Below are 19,864 nucleotides of genomic sequence, written 5' to 3' on the forward strand. Positions count from 1 at the left end.
TGGTGGTGAGGGACTAGTCACGGGGCAAAGTAAGGGACTATGGAATTCTCCCTTTATGGCAATCGTAGGGACCGTGACTGGTTTTAAGTAGCCCATTGGTCAGGTAAGGCCTATGGCTTAATGAGCCTGTTTGCATCAGCTCAGTGGTCACTGTGGGCCCCTTTGCCTTGCTCAGGTTTCTATTGCTCAAGCCCATGGCCTAAAAGTGGCCTCTGTGTTCTACCCTGACAGACTGACAATAACAAATCTTTGGCAACTGGGTGAAGGTCTCATTTTCACTAGCTTCTTCCTGCTGAATGAGGGACTTAAGAGATGTCCCTAGCTATGGGTCAACATACAATGGTGATTTCTGATCGCAGGAAACAAACAAAAAAACTCTCAAAGTTTCTTATGAGAATCACTATAAAGATATATTGTAAATACATTTTTAATGTGAAGAGGCATAAAATTTCCTTTACAACTTGTCATTTATCTGTCATGTAACGTCAAATGCACCTGTAAACCCCCTAAGATAAGTAGGATTCTTTTGAGGGAAAAGAGCCAAATCAAAGACACAATTAAGGAAAACATGCATACTAGACTATGAATTCTACAGAGGATAAAGGCCATTACTTTACATATTTTTAAACTCCCTAGTTCCTGACAGAGTTCTCAGAGTATAGTTTCTTAGTTAATGAGTAATAAATTGATTTACTGATTAAATTAGCAATTATGGAGCTGCCTAACAACAGCATAAAATAAGTGGAAAATTCAGGAGTGACTGGCTTCTTGGCTTTAATTTTAATGACCTTAAAACAACATAATTTAGTACCAAATGTTTAAACACCCATTATAATTGCTAAACTGTGAAATCAGCATTATTTATGTCTGACCAGCTATACAAAACTCATCAATTTTTCTTTAGAAAAGAGTAGAAATTCCAAAGAATAAAGGAGAGACTAGTAATTAAAGGTCACATTTACTAATCTAGCACCATAATTCCAGTCTTAGGCCGTCTCAAGTGGCTGGAAGGAGGAAGGGACATGTGAGGAAGCTGGAAAAGGGTGGTTCTTAACTTGTGGCCCCATCTGTGCTCTCAGGCAATGCAGGATCTAACAGGAAAATTATTGAGGCTGGAATTTAAAACAAAAACTTTTGGTTCAGATGGTAAGGAGGCCCTCAAGAACAGCAGAATCGGTATATCCAGAAGGCAGTGCTGGAGTCCGCCTCATGAGCTAGGGGGTTTCTTCTTGGCATCCAAGTCCTTTTTTATTTCTTCTAGTTTTTTAGCCAGGTTTGGTATCTTTAAAAAGAAAAAAGGTTATTGTAATTTTGCATCTACCTAATCAATAGTCTTTTACTTTTCTTCGTCCAACAATAAAGGGTTGTTGTACAAGTCTTTATTTTCTTCTGAAAGTGACCGGCTAAATAGAATTTCTTGGCCTCCTAACCGTATAAGGAGGATCTCAGGAGTTGTTAAGTAATGTATGCTCCCTCCCTGGAAGCGATATTCTGACTTCTACTTTTCTACTTCTACTTCTACTTTATATACTCACTTAGCACCTCAATCCAGTACCAAGTAGAAGCCGTACATATAAATAAAGCTCCTTCCTAGAAAACCATATAACTCAAGTGAAGGTTGATAAAGAATTTCTTTTGCCACATTAAAAGCTTCACAACAAAAAAATCTAAAGTTATTATCATGTTTCCCTTCCTTCCCTCTTCCCGCCTCTTCCTTCCTTTCCCTTTCTTTACAACAACCTTTCCAGAATCCCCATTCATGGGCAGTTTTTTCACCTGTTTTTCAACTTCCTGTCTATAAAATGAAGCTAATATAACTCTCCACTTCACAAAACTCTGACCTCCTTAACTGAGCTGCATTGTAAAGATCTGCCACTAAAATTCTCAGTCATTATTACCAATATTACCATGTAGCAGGAGCTAAAAAGATTATCCAATTGGTCTTTAAATTCCCATTTATCACATAATTCTCCATAGAACTGTAAGAAGACTCTAACTTAGTAATTAATTGCTCTGGGCTAACAAACAGCTCAGGATCACAAGAACATCTTAAACTGATGGAATTTTGCCCTCTTGTGGTGATATGGAGGACAGATGCTTCTGTGAGGTGTATTTTTCTAACAACGGAAAATCTTTCTACAAAGTTCAGGACATTTTCCTCAATCTATGGACTTCATTTACAATGGAGGGTATATCTGACTCTAACAAAGACAAGTCAATATGAATTTGTGACATGGAATCGGGGAGGACATGGATACAGTCACTTACGTCATAGTTCTGAGCCAGATACATTCCAACCACGTTGCCAAGAGTAAATCCAAGCTGAAAGAATAGAACAGGAAGAGTTATACTGGATCCCAAGTTCTGTGCCATCTGATACCAAGCCAAACTATACAGACAGTAGTCTTGAAGTGGCGACTGACAGTTCAAGACCCCAGTTTCCAGGGGCGCCTAGGTGGCTCAGTCGTTTAGCATCTGCCTTCAGCTCAACTCATGCTCGCAGGGTCCAAGGATCAAGCTCCGCATCCCTGCTCAGTGGGATGCCTGCTTCTCCCTCTCCCACTGTCCCTGCTTGTGTTCCCTCTCTCACTGCGTCTCTCTGCCAATAAATGGATAAAATCTTAAAAAAAAAAACAGTTTCCAGTCTAGGGCTAGACAGTATGAGATTCAGTATTCTTTTGTAAAATAAATATAGGAATACTCTCCCTAAAGGTTAAAGAGCATACAAAAGTGAGAATAAATGGCAGCACTAAACAAATCTACCCTAGATTCTCCCTGTCCCCTCACAACCTCCATAAATACTTAACTGTCAGCTCCAGAAACCCAAGCCATATTGATGATTTTGTAGTTAAAAGTAATTTGTTTTCTCTTTCTTTTTTGGTTATAAGTATTGTCACTTACTACATCAAATAAAAAATATCCGATTAAAAAAAAATACTCAGCTAAGCTCTATTATCTTGGACAATGGAGACATTTTCACAGTTACTCTCTTCATATCTGAGGCCTAGGGTAGTGAAGTGACTTTTTCAGGGTCATTCATAACAAAGGAACACAGACCTAAATTAGATTCTCATTCAAAAATGAAAATGTATCATAACAGAAAAGCATGGGAAACTCTGACATACAACTGAGACAGCATTTGGTTAGCACTCTGCCGTGGGTGTAACCTGATGGGCAGAGCACTTAAGACCTGTGGGGGACAAAGATTCCCTAACCAGCTCTTACTCAGTGAGGAGAGAAAGGCATGATTTTCAGAGAACTATAAATGCTTATGCCATTGGGCGACTATTTTCCTGAACTTTTAAAAACTGTTTCATGAAAATTTAAAGCACTCAATTTACCACAAACAAACCAAAGCTCATTAAACTTTGAGTTCTAATGTTCCATAACTCCCTGGGGTTTTTTCCTCCAATAATTAAGAATCTCCAACAGGACGCCTAATTTCTAATTTCATAAATTCAAACTGGCATCTTTTTTTTTTTTTATCATTTTCTCTAATCAGTATTTCTCCTATTCAATAAGTAGCAGAGCTTAACAGAAAAACGTGGCACTTAACACTGTCAGTTCTACGTAATATGGTCGAACCTTCTCTTCAAGTCAGAGATACATATAGGGAAACATATAGGGAAAGCCTTCCTGAGCTTTAAATACCAAAAGCACAATTTAAATTGGTTGTTAGTTGATGTTAGGAACATAAAAGCAGCTATCCATTCTCTAATCAGAGTCCATTTCTAATAATTTGATTAATTAGGCACATTCTCTCAAGTAATAGTTTTACCAAGGTGGCACCAAGAAGCAAAATGATATTTTTACTCCTGTGGGTTGAAACCAGGTAGACAGTTTTCCAAATCCGAAAGAGTATTAAATTTACTTCTAAGAACTGCGGGGGGGGGGGGGGGTGATCAACCGAGAATTTTAGCTCTAACACAAAGCAGAAAAAACAGAAAGGTGTAAATTCTCAAGAAAAACAGAGTTCTGATTCTACTACTCACTACCTAGCTGGGTAGCTGTAGCTGATTTGAGTTTCCTGTTCTATAAAACATTATACTAACAGTGTTCTTGGGGCACCTGGGTGGCTCAGTGGGTGAAGCCTCTGCCTTCAGCTCAGGTCATGATCTCAGGGTCCTGGGATCAAGCCCCACACTGGGCTCTCTGCTAGGCAGGGAGCCGGCTCCCCCCCCCCCCCCCGCCTGCCTCTCTGCCTACCTGTGATCTCTTTTCATAAATAAGTAAAATCTTTAAAAACAAACAACAACAAAAACAATGTTCCTTCAAGCTCCAACATTCTAGGATTCCTGGTTCTTAACCACGTGTGTCTCAACATAAAAATATGGCGTATCTAATGTGGCTTCACTTTGGCAATTTCACTAGCACATGAGAAAATAGAAGTTATTTTAAAACACAAACAAAACAAAAACTACGGGCCTCTAGACAAGTGGTATCCAATTCCAGTTTCAGAACACTGCCAGATCTACCACTGGGATATTGTAAAATTAAATACACAACATAAGAGAAATGTCACATATTAAGTGAAATGTTGAGGGAAATGCATGAAGCCAGAAAACCATTTATATGTTATCCATGGGATGCTCACCAGGCAAGTTTACCAGAGAAAACATCTTAATCTAATAAAAAACATAAAACATAAATCTGAGGAATGGTGACTCATTAGTCTGACAAGTTAGACTGAAGCCAGATTATAGAAGGCCTTGAATGAGTTTGCAACGTCCCTGCAGGCCCAGATTGCTTAACTTCTTCCAGGCCAAGACCTGGACGCTGCATCAGGCGTCCATCCAGATAGCTGTAATCCTCCACGGTGCCCCCTCCAACTCACTGACCCCCCCCCCCCCACAGTAGGCCCTGCAGGGAAGGCAGTGTAGAGAAAAGGCAATGATTTCCCCAGCAGTCACTGACTAAACGAATGACTATCGCATTCCTTCTGCAATCATTTTGAGACTTTAAGAATATGTGGCTACTTCTCACACGCACACTGCGGACAATAAATGGTAAGACATCACAAGTGTAGGGACACAGGAGTGACCTGAGCAAAGTGGTTGAGAACAAATGGATGGAGGGAAGAGGCTGCAGCTAAGAGACACAGGAGGCAAGTCTAGACTGGGTCAGGGCAGCGCACGTAAGAGACAGAATTTTCCAGCTCTACATTTACACCATACAGGTACCGTACAGGTAAAATCGGTGAGGTTCTTCAATCCGTTATCCACACTTCTGAAAAGCAAAACTCTATTCAAACTGTTTCACTATAATCCAACTGGCAGCAAAATCACACCTGACCAGAACCTGTATGATACTATTTATAGTCTATCACATTTCAGTGTGAATATTCACTTTTTGCTACAGAAAAAGCAATCTTTAAACAAAGGATCCTGCCCTACATCCCACTGGAGAATATGTGTAACAGTAAATATTTTAATGTATGTCATTAAAGAGTGCTATCCCAGAGTGCTATCAGTTAAATAATAAGTATATGCAGCGTAAACCTTTATAAAATCTTTTAAAAAATCTCTCAAATACATCTGGCCCCCAAAGGTTTTGATTAGAAGACTGAAGACCCTTATATACTAAAAATAAATTCATATTCAGCCCTGTGAAGGGATTCTAAAACAGTACCTACATATTTCAGTGTACAGGAAAGTATAGGAAAAAAGCTATAGATACATAAAATAGTTATATGAGGCAGCAGCCAGTACAGGACCCTGAATATAACAGATGCAGGAAGAACCAGAAATGGGTCATGCATGAAGTCACATGAATGAAACAGAAGTGATTCTTCTAAGAAACCATATCTGAAAGAGATCAATGTACCCAAATTTATTAAAGCCTCTAACTATGCTGAGTAAGTATAAAAAAATTTAAACTGAGAAGGGAACTGAACGTGGAGAATCAAGGCATAAGGTATGAATGTGGAGGTGATGACTAAAAGAAATAGGACTGATTAGGAGAGGACTTGAATTTAGAAATGCAGAGAAACAAGTATGGAGCCCTGGATAGGGCTGGCTCAGGGACCTCAAAACAGGCAAAGTAGTTTAGTTCCCATGTAACCTTGATATCAAGCCAATGGCTACTATTTACCAGCAACAACACGATAAAAGCACTGCTTTGGAAGTATTCACCTAGCAACTGTACTCAAAAAAGGCTGAACAGTTAGTAAGTACAGATCCGGAAGGCCCAGATTAGTGTGGTAGCATAGGGGACAGAGAGCAAACATCATCACTAAATTGCTTTTCTTCTTAAGTCAGTGATAATCCCCCAAACAGGCTCTTAACTATAGAGAACTGATGGGTACCAGAAAGAAGATGGGTGGGGAAATGGGTGAAATAGGTGAGCACGGAGTAATATACAGAATTGCTGAATCACTACATTGTACACCTGAAACTAATATAACACTGTGTGTCAACTATACTGGAATAAAAATAAATTTAAAAAATAAAATAACAATTAAAATAAAAATCAATGATGACCAATGATATAGAATGGAGAGTCCAGGAACCAACCTTTACATTCATGGTCAAATAATTTTTTTTTTAAAGATTTATTTATTTGAGAGAGAGTGTGTAAGGGAAGAAAAGGGAAGGGCAAAGGGAGAGAGAATCCCAAGCAGACTCCCCACCAAACTCAGAGGTGGACATGGGGCTCGATCTCATCACCCGGAGATCATGACCTGGGTGGGTCAACAGGCCAACTGAGCCACCCAGGTAGCCCTGGTCAAGTGATTTTAACAAGGGTGCTGATACATTCAATGGAAAAAGAATAGTCTTTTCAAGAAATGATGCTAGGACAACTGGATATCCACAAGCCAAAGAGTGAATATGGACCCCTATCTCACATCATAAACAAAAACTAACTCCAAATGGGTCAAGACCTAAATGTAGAGGCTCCTGGGTGGCTCAGTGGGTTAAAACCTCTGCCTCTGGCTCAGGTCATGATCCCAGGGTCATGGGATAGAGCCCCACATCATCAGACTCTCCGCTCAGCAGGGAGCCTGCTTCTTCCTCTCTCTCTGCCTGCCTCTCTGCCTACTTATGATCTCTGTCAAATCAATAAATAAAATCTTAAAAAAAAAAAACCTAAATGTAAAAGCTAGAACTATAAATCTCTTGTAAGAGCACAAAGTAGTAAATCTCATGACTTTGCATTAGGCAACAGTTTCTTAAATATGGCATCAAAAGCACAAGTGACCAAAAAAAGACACATTGGACTTCATCAAAATTAAAAATATTTATGTTTTAAAGAATACCATCCAGAAAATGAAAAAACAACCCAATAGAATAGAATTAAATATTTTCAAATCACGTATTGATAAAGGACTTGTATCCAGAATATAAGAATCCTTATGACCTAACAATAAAACGACAACCCAATTTAAAACTGAGCAAAGGATTTTTTTTTTTAAGATTTTCTTTATTTATCTTAGAGAGAGAGAGAGCCAGAGAGATCACAGAGTGGGAGGGAGACGGGGAAGCAGATTCACCACTGAGCAGAGAGCCAGATGCAGGGCTTGATCCCAGGACCCTGAGTTAATGACCCAAGCCAAAGGCAGACACTCAATTGACTAAACCACCCAGGCACCCCTGAGCAAAGGATCTGATAGACATTTCTTTTTTTTAAGATTTTATTTTTATTTATTTGATAGAGCGCACAAACAAGGGAACCAGAGAGGGAGAAGCAGGAGCCCAAAGTGGGACTCAATCCTAGGACCCCAAGATCATGACCTCAGCTGAAGGCAGTGGCCCAACCAACTGAGCCACCCAGGCGCCCCAGATAGTTCTCCAAATAAGATATACATAGCCCATGGGCACATGAAAAGATGCTCAATATCACTAGTTATTAAGGAAATGCAAAGCAAAACCACAGTGAGGTGCTATATTACACCCACTAGGGATGACTTCAGTCAAAAAGTGTTGAAAAGGAAGTGGAGAAAATGGAACCTTCATCCACTGCTGATGGGAATATAAAATCATAGAGACACTCTGGAAAGTGGTCTGGCAATCTCTCAAAGTTAAGCGTACAGTTACCATATGATGCAGCAATCTTACTGTAGGGTGTATACTCAAGAGAACTAAAACATACATCCACACAAAAACTTGTACACAAATGTTCACAAGATTATCCATAATAGCCAAAAGGTGGAAACAACCTAAATGCCTATAAGCTGGTGAATGGATTAATAAAATGTGGTATATCCATACAATTTAATATTATTCAGCCATGAAAGTACTAATTTGTGCTATAACATGGATGAACTTTGGTAACACTGTTCTGAGTGAAAAGCAGTCGGAAGAGACCACATGTTACATGACTCCACTTAAAGGAAATGTCCAGAATAGGTAAATCCATAAAGACACACAATAAATTAGTGGTTGTCCAAAACTGGGGAAGAGGAGAATGAAAAACGAATGCTAATGGTTATGGGGTTTCTTTGGGGGCCAATGAAATATTGGATATAAAATTATAGTGGTGGGACGCCTGGGTGGCTCAATTGGTTGGACGACTGCCTTCGGCTCAGGTCATGATCCTGGAGTCCCAGGATCGAGTCCCGCATCGGACTCCCAGCTCCATGGGGAGTCTGCTTCTCTCTCTGACCTTCTCCTCGTTCATGCTCTCTCTCACTGTCTCTCTCTCAAGTAAATAAATAAAATCTTTAAAAAAAAAAAAAATTATAGTGGTGATGGTTGCACAACTCTATGAATATGTAAGAAACCAGGGAATTCTACACTACAAATGGGTGAGTTGTATGACGAATATTGTATCTTAAAAATATTTTGGGGCGCCTGTTTGGCTCAGTCGGTTAAGCATCTGCCTTCAGCTTGGGTCCTGATTGCAGAGTCCTGGCATCAAGTCCCGCATCGGGCTCCCTGCTCCTTGAGGAGCCTGCTTCTCCCTCTGCCTATCTCCAGGTCTCTCGTGAATAAAAGAATAAAATCTTTAAAAAATATTTTTTAGGGAGCCTGGGTGGCTCAGTGGGTTGAACCGCTGCCTTCGGCTCAGGTCATGATCTCAGCGTCCTGGGATCGAGTCCCGCATCGGGCTCTCTGCTCGGCAGGGAGCCTGCTTCCCTCTCTCTCTCTCTGCCTGCCTCTCCATCTACTTGTGATTTCTCTCTGTCAAATAAATAAATAAAATCTAAAAAAAAAAAAAAAATTAAAAAAAAATTTTTTTTAAAAAACCATTAATATTTGGTAAAATATCAGCTATATGGGATAAAAGTGGAAATCACAGACAACTTCAAGGTTTCCAGACTGGACAAATGTTTAAAAAGAATGAAAATGTTGGACTGAAAAAAATGAGGACCACTGAGATAAACAGTTGGCTTTGTATATGAAAACCACAAAAAATCAACTCTTTTTTATATAAGGACACATAAGCAAGTTAATCTCAACACTGTATCAACATAAAGAAGCACCAAGTCTTAAAAATAAGAAAGCTAACTCCAGAGCAATCTGACTCTTCTCATCATTTGTTGCTTAATCTCTTCCCCAATCAAAAAGTTACTTCTGTCATTTAGTAAATAAAGCTATAATTTTTACCCAGGGATGGATCCTGGCAATAACCCCAACTGAATACTACCTAACAATTCTGAAAGACTCATCAAATTACATTTTCAATGAGTACACACCCAAACCCAAGTTATGACAAAGAATCTGAACCATCTCATATTCACTGACAAAGGCTTAAGAAATCTAAAAATAATCCCATTAAAAATAAAAAATAAAAGTAATCTCATTTTATTTAGCAAATATAGTTACAACTAGCATTCAACAGGATACCTAAAAATGTTGTATGGTCTCAGGTGAGAAAAGCTACACAATGACAAGAAAACCAGAAGTATACATTATCTAACATTAATAAAAAAATAAATTGATAGTTTTATTTCTCCATTTAAATCGAGAGACCTACAGAAACTATCTGAAGACTGCTCATTCCAAGGAGGCAAGAAAAAAATTCATCTTTAGTCTTTAAACGTTTCAGACTTGTTGCAAAGAAACTGTGTTTAACATCTGCTTCAAGTAATAATAAAACCCATATTCTACACATTAAAACAAAAACCTGCTGAGGATATAACCTGTATCTCTTCTACTACCACCACAGAGATGTGCATTTTTAAAATATAAGGCCGGTTTTATATTCAATAATTTTCCTTAGATAGTCAAAGGAGGAGGCTGTTAATTCTTCAATTGAGCCAGTAAATTAAATAGGGACATTCATGAAAAAGATAGATCTAACACTTTGGAAAGAGGTCAATCAGGTAGAACCGGTCTGCCTGTTCTCAAAGAAGCTGATTCAAACATTCAAGTATCTTATGAATATCTAAGAGTAGTAATCAAGTAAAGAAGGAATATCTAATTAAATCAATCACACAGTATTAGCTAAGTGCCATGTGCTTAGGAAATCTAAGCATAAGCCATGTTGCTTCTTCCCCTGGAATTTATGATCTATTCTAGAAAGGTAAGACTAAAACAAGTGGAGGCGCAGGGAACAAAACACAGCAGCACATCTCCAAATGATGGTCTGAATGGGCCGCATAGTTCAAGGTCATCATGTTAGAAATTGAACATAATCTGTATGAACATATTAAAGGAGAAAAATCATTTATCATCAGAGGGGGAAATAGCATGACAAAATTCAACAGTCAATCACAACAAAAACTCTTATACTAGAAACAGAAGAGAGGGGATGCCTGGGTGGCTCAGTATGTTAACCGACTGCCTTTGGCTCAGTTCATAATCCCAGGGTCCTAGGATCGAGTCCTACATTGATCAGACTCCTTGCTTAGCAGAAGCCTGCCGCTCCCCCTGCTTGTGTGCTCAATCTGTCTCTCTGTGAGACCAATAAATAAATAAAATCTTAAAAAAAAAAAAGAAAGAAATAGAAGAGAATTCCCTTAATATTAGGAAATACCAGAAACACAAACATCATACAAAAACCTGAGAAGCATTTCCTAGAAAAAACTAGGATATCCACTCTCCTATTGAAGTCCTAACTCGAGAAAGACAAGAATTGGAAAAGAACACACAACTGTCATTTTTGCCTTCACCAGAAATATGACTGCCTTCACAGTATTGCATTCATTGATTTACTTCCTTTTTTAAAATTTTTTTAAAAGTCTTACTTATTTAACCTAGGGGCGCCTGGGTGGCTCAGTCGTTACGCAACTGCCTTCAGCGACTGACTACCTTCGGCTCATGACCTCTGGTCCTGGGATCGAATCCTGCATCGGGCTCTCCGCTCAGCAGGGAGCCTGCATCCCCCCCCTCTCTGCCTACTTGTGATCTCTGTGTGTCAAATAAATAAAATCTTTTTTAAAAAATAAAAGTCTTATTTTTTTAAAAGACTTTTTTTTTTTAAGATTTTATTTATTTCTTTGACAGACAGAGATTACAAGTAGGCAGAGAGGCAGTTAGAGAGAGGAGGAAGCAGGCTCCCTGCTGAGCAGAGACCCTGATGTGGGGCTCGATCCCAGGACCTTAGGATCATGACCTGAGCTGAAGACAGAGGCTTTAACCCCCTGAGCCACCCAGGTGCTCCAAAAGTCTTACTTATTTAATCTCTATACTCCATGTGGAACTCAAACTCATGGCCCCCAAGATCAACAGCCACACACTCCTCTAACTGAGCCAGCCAGGTGCCCAACTTTTTTTTTTTTTTTTAAAGATTTTTTATTTATTTATTTGACAGAGAGAGAGAGAGATCACAAGTAGGCAGAGAGGCAGGCAAAGAGAGAGAGAGGGAGAAGCAGACTCCCCGCTAAGCAGAGAGCCTGATGTGGGGCTCGATCCCAGGACCCTGGGATCATGACCTGAGCTGAAGACAGAGGCTTTAACCCACTGAGCCACCCAGGCGCCCCAACTTTTTTTTTTAATTAAAAAACTATTTTAACTAAGCTCTATGCCCAACATAAGGCTCAAATTCACAACCCAGAGATCAAGAGTTGCATGTTCTACCCACTGAGCCAGCCAGGCACCTTGTCAGTCATTCACTTCCAAGTCAATCTACAAACTATGAGAGCTAAAAGATAGGTAAGATTGCTAGATACAAAAATCAGTACACCAAACTTAGCATTTCCATACATCAGCAACAAATTTGAAAATCTAATTTTAAAAAGGATGCCACTCACAGGACACCTGGGTGGCTCAATGGGTTAAAGCCTCTGCCTTCGGCTCAGGTCATGATCCCAGGGTCCTGGGATCAAGCCCCACATCGGGCTCTCTGCTCAGCAGAGAGCCTGCTTCCTCCTTTCTCACTGCCTCCCTCTCTGCCTACTTTTGATCTCTACATGCCAAATACATAAGTAAAATCTTTTAAAAAAAAAAAAGGATGCCACTCACAACAACTAAAAAGCACCTGGAAATACTAAAAAAAAAAAAAAAAAAAAAAGGCTATTACTGAGAGGACAATAAAATAATGATAAAAGACATTTAAGACGTAAATTAACAGGTAGGTGGATCATAAGTGATCCACAAACTTTCTTTATGAAAAGAAAAGCTCCTGAGAAAACATGGGAGTTGAGAGTAGTTGGGGAGACCAAAAAAAAAAAAAAAACAGAGGACAAAGGGAAAACCAGATGGGAAGGTCTGAAGGCAGGAAGGTCCACTGGTGGTCCAGGTTGGTAAGATAGCCTGGTCAGTCTAAAACAGAGGAGATATGTTGAAGGGCAGTAGTAAGGGAAAATGGAGTCAGATGAGCAAATCTTGAAAATCAAGTGCAAGTGGTTACTACCTGATGTGCAGGGACATAAAGACCACTGACAGTTTCTGAGCATGTGAATTAGACAATTACTACTAAATGATTACTCTGGCAGCTGCAAGACTGAACAGAACACCAAAAGTATCAAGGGAAACACAGAACTAGAGAAGACAGCCTTACTTTTCTATGGCTGATCAGACTGGAACAGGAGTGCCATGTTTCAATAAGAACAGTGGGGGAGAACCGAAAAACTATAATATTCGGGGGAAAGAAGGCTAACTGGAATAAACCTGAAACCATAAAGAATAGATGGAAAAATCAGAAATGTTTCATCTGAAGAACAGAATAATGGGGGTCAGGGGGGTTGAGAGAGGTACCAAGATGCTCTTCAAATATGTACAGGGTTGTTATGCGGATTAGAACTGCTCTTTAAGGGGCGCCTGGGTGGTTCAGTGGGTTAAGCCACTACCTTCGGCTCAGGTCATGATCTCAGGGTCCTGGGATCGAGTCCCGCATCGGGCTCTCTGCTCAGCAGGGAGCCTGCTTCCCTCTCGCTCTCTCTGCCTGCCTCTCCGTCTACTTGTGATTTCTGTCAAATAAATAAATAAAATCTTTAAAAAATGCAAACTATTAAAAAAAAAAAGAACTACTCTTTAATACCAAGAACTAGTTAGGGAGACACTGACCAAAAATGATATAGATCATCTGAGGAACTAGAGCACCAATTTCAATGGGAGGTGATGAAACATAAACCGGATGCCCCCTTAGTAGTAGAAACTGACACGTCAGCATCTTAGCAGAAGTAGAGAACCTAAAACAACTCTTCCAACTCAAAACCCACATTTGTACCCCAGCAAGGCTGGTGTAGTTAGTGCCACAGTGGAGTGAAAGACACCTACTCTACAAACCAGGCAGCAGGAACATAAAGATGGAACTCTCATAAGGTGAGTAGAGAAGACCCAATGGCTTAAAACAATAGCTAACATTTACTGAGAGCTGTGTGCAAGGCAGTATTCTCTTTTTCATGAATGAATTTCATAGCCTTATAAGCAGATACTATTATTGCCCAATTTCTGTTGGGGAAACTGAGGCAGAGAGCAGAAAAGTAACTTGCTCAAGAATACACAGGGAGGGCGCCTGGGTTATACACAGTGGGTTATACACAGTGGGTTAAGGCCTCAGCCTTCGGCTCAGGTCATGATTCCAGGGTCCTGGGATCGAGCCCCACATTGGGCTCTCTGCTCAGCAGGGGGCCTGCTTCCTCCTCTCTCTCTCTCTGCCTGCTTCTCTGCCTACTTGTGATTTCTGTCTGTCAAATAAATGAATGAAATCTTTAAAAAAAAAAAAAAAAAAGAATACACAGGCAAATATATGTGCTAGGCATAGCAGCTAAATGATATGGAGAATGAAGGAGAAATAAATCAAGGATTATGTCAGTATTTCAAATTTGAGAAAGCCAGGATGGGAGAACAGAGAAGTTAGGTGTGAGGCATGCATTGCAGGGTGGGGAACGAGGAGGTAATGGGTCCAGAGGTGCTGCATCTGAGATAGAGGGGATGACGAGAGATGTTCAGCAGACAGCTGATGACCGCCAACTGGAACTCAGAGAAATGGGATGGAAGGTAGTTTTGGAAGCAGCAAAGAGGAGAAGGTGGCAGCATGACAAGAAACACACTCCCTGAGGGTGGGTTTGAAGAAAAGAGTGAAGAGTGAAGGACTGAGCCCTGAGGAACACCTAGTAACCAAAAAAAGGGAAAAGCAGCCAGCACAAACAGGCGAGATTAGATAGGGCCCCTTCCCAGCTGCTGCACCAAGATACTGATCCTCTCAGCCCTTGGAGGGGCCAGCACCAGAGCCAGTCACCTTCACGGGTTCTTCTGTGAAGATAAATCCGTATGTGTTGTAATGTTAAAGAATGTCAGAAAATATGGAGATGGAGGATCCAAAAGCCAAGGGAGGGATTAAGGAGGTCGTGATAAAGGGCACCAAGAGCTGCCACCTCAGAAAGTGACCAGCAACAGCCAATGCCAGTAACAGTCCGACAGACAGCGGATACTGAGCTCCCAGCGGTGCCTGTCCTGTCAGGCTGCCCTGAAAAGCTTCCCAAGTTTCCTTACAAAACCTGGAGTGAAACCTTAAAGAAGCCACTGTAGTAAAAGCGAAGGGCAGCAGGACCACAGAACAGGTTTCTGGGACAGGAACGATGGGCGAATATTTTAATGAACAATGAAGAAGAAGATAAGCAGCCCATTCGGCTGCGGTAGTTTGGAATAGAGTTCCAGGAAGTGACAAATATAGGAAGCAACCTGGACAGTTTCAAAACGCGGGATGACTGTGGCTTCAGTTGTAATAATTTCATCCCTTTCAAAACTTGTCCCGTCGCCATCGCCTACTTTCCTAAGGGCAAAGGAACCTCCAATTTGAGAAGAAACCGTATCAGAGTTCAGCTGGTATCTTGTAAAAGAGAAACTGAATTTTACCTGAGTCCTTACTAAGTTCTCTAAAGCACCTTCATGTAGTAATTCATTTTTACTCCTCACAACAAAACCATGAGGTAGGTTCCCATTTTCATTTGTGGAAACTGAAGCAGAGTGAATTCAAGGGACCTCCCCGAGTTCCCACAGCTTGCCAATGATGGAGCTGGGCTTGGAACCCAGACATCTGACCTCTTAAGCACTAGGACAAGACAGCTGGGCACAGGCTAAAAGCTCGAGGACAACTCAGGAATCACCTGCTTCAACTCGCTGTTTTATAAATCAAATGGCTAAAAGCAAGAGAAAGACATGCTCAAGTTCACAGAATTAGTGAATCATTCGACAGAGGTGGAACCAAGGTGAGAAGTCATACTATCCTGCTTCTTCCAACAGAGGTGATGAGGAGATGGGGGAACAAGAGGACACGAGAACATCCCTGTTCCAGCGACTTCTGAGCTAGGAATTTAATGCATGGCTGCAGCCTTTCGCCTTCAATGCTGAGGACTCTGAATTCTCGAATCAGGTACACGCATATTTACACATAGCAAAAGTTTATTCCAAAACCAGGTAAATTCACTCCGCAAAAGCACTTACAAAGTAATTATCAGGGGCGCCTGGGTGGCTCAGACGGCTGTGTCCGCCCACCGCTCAGGTCATGATCAGAGAGGGTCCTGGGAACCAGCCCCTCAAAGGGCTTCCCGCTCACGGAAGAGTCTGCTTCGCCCTCTCCCCCTGCTTATGCTCTGTCCCTCTGCCACTCTCTATCGAATAAATAAAATCTTAAAAAAAGATTTACAAAACAAATAATAATAATAATCAATGCCCTCCCAGTCTGTCAATGCGCTACAGCTATACTAGGCTCAACGCTATCATCTCACTCTCTGAGGCTGACACTGTCTCCTCCAACAAAAAGACAGTAATGATTCCTACTGACTCCTAAGCTAACACCTAGTTAGGACACTGGGAAAACTTCCCGAGGCAAAGGAACAGCCCCGTCTTACTTGGGCGATGTGAGCCAAGGATACCTCTTTCCCTCTGAGGATTTAAAAAAAAATCAATGACCACCTCAAAGAAGACGGGGGGGGGGCACTTTAGAAAAAATTCTCTTCGATAAAGAACGTTGACATTGGGGAAAGCGTCTCCTCCCCAGAGCACTCAGTGTGGAGGATAACCGGGGAGGTAACCTGGCACGGTGGCGCGCCCCTCACCGAACCGGAGGGAGGCCGCACCGAGTTGGGAAGCCTCGAACGCTGGCGAGGCCGACTCTGGCGCGGCGACGCTCGGCCGGCCGCCGGAAACGCGCGGCGCCACAAAGGCAGCTTTTACCCGCAATCAACAGCCGTGCGATCGAGTTTCTTTACTCAAACTAACACTTTCCCCCCCCAGAATGAGCCCCCTGCGGGACTTCCGCGCACACCAGGGTCCGACTCGCGCCGGCCGCCCGCCACCCTCAAAGTCTGGACGCTAGACAGGGCCCGGCGAGCGCTCCGCAAGCCCCAGCTCGGACCCCGTGCTTCCGCCTCGTGAGGAGTCCGCGGCCGGCCCTCCCACGTTTCCAGAAAACCTTCCGGCGGGGCTCCGAGGCCGGGATGGGGTGTGCGGGCGGGAGGGCACGGGAGGGGCGCCTCCTGGTCTTCTGCGGCCCCCACAGCTTTAACTCGGGCGTCCCACAGTGCCCGCCGGGACGGCACCGCAGTGGCTGCGAAAATGCCCGCCGACACCTCCACGCCTGAGGGACTCGGACGACTCCACAAGGACGGGCAAAGGGGCTTGGGCCCCGCACACACACAACCCCGCGCCCCCCCACCCCGGACAGGCGACGAGCGGGCGCCGCGCGGACCCGGACGTACGCCCAGACCCCCCGAAACCCGGACCCAGGCCGGCCGGGCCCCGAACCAACCCCCACCACTCCCCCCGACCCCGCCACTCCAGGGCAACTGCACTGACCAGGAACTGCAGCATGGCGTCGGCGAGGAGAGACGCGAAGGGCGGCTGCAGCTCGGTGGGCCGGTCCGAGCCTGCCTCTCCCCGAGCGAGGGGGCGGAACCCGCCGTGGGCTTCCGGGTCACGCCCGACCCCGCCCGCGCCTCCCGCCGCTCCTAGCCTCGCCTCGCCTCGCCTCGCCCAAAGCCGCGCGCGGCGCCCTCGCGCCCCCTGGCGGAGAGCCCCGGAATTACCTCCTGGGCTGGCCGACTAGGAGAGAAGGCCCGCGGGGCTGGGAGAAACCTCAAGTCCCAGGCAGGCCTGGACGTACAGGTTTGATGGTTCGGATTCTAGGACGTGCCAGTTCCCAAGTCCCGCTACTGTAAACCTGGGTCGGGCCCGGGATCTAGATTACTCCCAGCACCCCAACGATTCTGATGCATAGCCAGGCTTAGGACTCGGTCACCTAGAAGGACTGCAGAAGTAGTGGATCCCATGCCTACGTGCAAAGGGGAATCCTCCGTGGCGCTTTTGCAACATAATCTACCCAGACCCCACGCAGAAATCTGTGGGCGGGGAGAGCTGTGGGTTTCCAAAGTGCCACGGGTGTGTCATGTAACCTGCAGTGAGCACTTTCAGTAGAGGTTAGGGGCTTAAGTGGTTAAGCTAGACGGTTTTGGAAACTGGCACAGCCGTGTCCAATTCATTCCTGGCTGCTTAACCTCTCTCAGGCTCGCATTCCTTCTCTGCAAATGGGGCTGATTCCAGCTCCCCGATGACCTGCTGTGTGAATCAAATGAGACAACATGAGGAATCAAAAAATGCTCGTCACATGTCTGGGGTGGACAGTGAGTTCTAGAAGACCTTTCCTCATCCTGTCTCCACACAGAGCTACCCTCTCATACTATGGGCCACCTCCCGCTCCTGGTCTTCAAATCATTCAACGATCTCCATTAACACACACACTTCCAAAGCAAGACCTTTTTCCTTCTTCTCAGCCTTCTGAGTTCACCCTTATCTGTTATATTAAGTGGAACTCTGGTCCCAAACTGTAACAACCAAATCATATAGGTGTAAACTATATGGGAGTATGTTATGGAGATACAGAGGACAATGATGGGGAATAGGAAAGGTATCCAGAACTAAGCAGCATTTTCTCTCCATCTCTGCTTTTCTCCATATATCTGCTTCATTGTTCTCTCATTTTGCCTTTTGTTTTTTCTGCCTTCCAGAATATGACCATTGTCACTCACTAGAGTTTACTCATTAAATGATCTAATGATAGGAAAACTGGATCACTTTCCCTACCATGTTCAATACCTGGGAAAGGAATGCTGATTGAGCAAGTTAGTGTCAAGCGCTCTCTCATCAATTATAACCAGAGAAGAGAGCTCTCTTGGAACTAAAGTGACTGGCAAGGAGGAGGAGATGCTGGTAGATGGCTGTAACACACTTTACTTTCTGACATTCCTAGATTAAAATGAGACTCAGTCAAATCTTGACCAGTGCTCCTCAAACTTTAATGTGCATTCAAATCCCCTTGAAATCTTGAGTGGGGGCCTGACATCACGCATTGCTACCTAGCTCCCAAGTGATGCTACAACCGGTGGCCTCTGAAACATTTTGACTTGCAAGACACCATACTGTGAGCTACACAAAGATGAGAATTTCATTCCATTCATGACTCTATCCTCACTGCCAGCAAGTGCTTGGCGCAGCCTCTGAACACAGGATTTATTGAGGTTCCTTGCATAAAACCTTAGCCCCTTCTCACAGATGAATCCTGAAAGGGAAAACATTTCCTCTAAGGTCTTTTCAAAGGTTCTCTCTCTTATACCCCCAAATAACCACAAGGAGAGGGGGGAAAGGGAAGAATTCTTTTTGCTACTTTGAGATTATTAAATGTCCTCTGATGAAAACACTTCCAAGATAATGCCTTCCCTTTATCCCTTCACGATGCCTTCATTTACTGACTTCCCAGGTGGCCCCCTCCTCATTCACCAAAGGCTTTGGCATCTAACAGCCTTAGTTTCAGGCTTGCCAAGCTATCACAATCACGGGTGGCTTCCAAGGCCACATACACTTGTATTTTCCAGAATTCTTACCTCCAGGGACCTTCAACCTCACACCACTTCAGCAATCCACCGCCATGTTCTTAACCTGCACTTGGTCATCTACTCGACCTGCTCCACCTTTGAAGTATTATATCCTCAAATCTTATTTCCTATTTTATCAATTTTTTAAAAGAATTTATTTATTTATTTGACAGAGATCACAAGTAGGCAGAGAGGCAGGCAGAGAGAGAGTGGGGGAAGCAGGCTCCCCGCTGAGCAGAGCCCGACTCAGGGCTCCATCCCAGGAGCCTGAGATCATGACCTGAGCTGAAGGCAGAGGCTTAACTCACTGAGCCACCCAGGCACCCCACCAATTTTTTGACCTTAGCCAAATCTCCAATCTCTCAGCTGTTCCATATTCTTATAAGCTGTGAGCTCCCTTCTGACTTCATTCCCTTTCTTACTGGTCTAAATCCCAAGAGATCTGAACTTCAATCAATGCAAACAACCAAGATGCCCTCTAATAGGTAAGCGGATTAAAAAACTGTGGTACAGGGGCGCCTAGGTGGCTCAGCTGGTTGGGCAACTGCCTTTGGCTCAGGTCAAGATTCCAGAGTCCTCGGTTGGAGTCCCACATCAGGGCCCCAGCTCTATGTGGAGTCTGCTGCTCCCTCTTACCTTCTCCCCTCATGCTCTCAGTGTCTCAAATAA

General features: G+C 43.2%; 1 protein-coding gene across 1 annotated transcript; it reads right to left on the bottom strand.

Annotated features, from left to right (window-relative positions):
* Nucleotides 1–384: 384 nt before the first annotated feature.
* STMP1 (short transmembrane mitochondrial protein 1) lies at nt 385–19,844 on the bottom strand (the record flags this gene model as incomplete). Its single annotated transcript, XM_082694136.1, has 5 exons — nt 385–1,282; nt 2,269–2,322; nt 17,124–17,369; nt 18,704–18,882; nt 19,832–19,844. The coding sequence occupies 5 exons, from the start codon at nt 19,842–19,844 to the stop codon at nt 1,208–1,210; spliced, it is 567 nt and encodes a 188-aa protein (XP_082550262.1). The 3' UTR covers nt 385–1,207.
* Between the last annotated feature and the right edge of the window lie 20 nt (nt 19,845–19,864).

The sequence above is a fragment of the Mustela nivalis genome, assembly GCF_964662115.1.
Source record: "Mustela nivalis genome assembly, chromosome: 12".
In the NCBI taxonomy this organism is placed as follows: Eukaryota; Metazoa; Chordata; class Mammalia; order Carnivora; family Mustelidae; genus Mustela; species Mustela nivalis.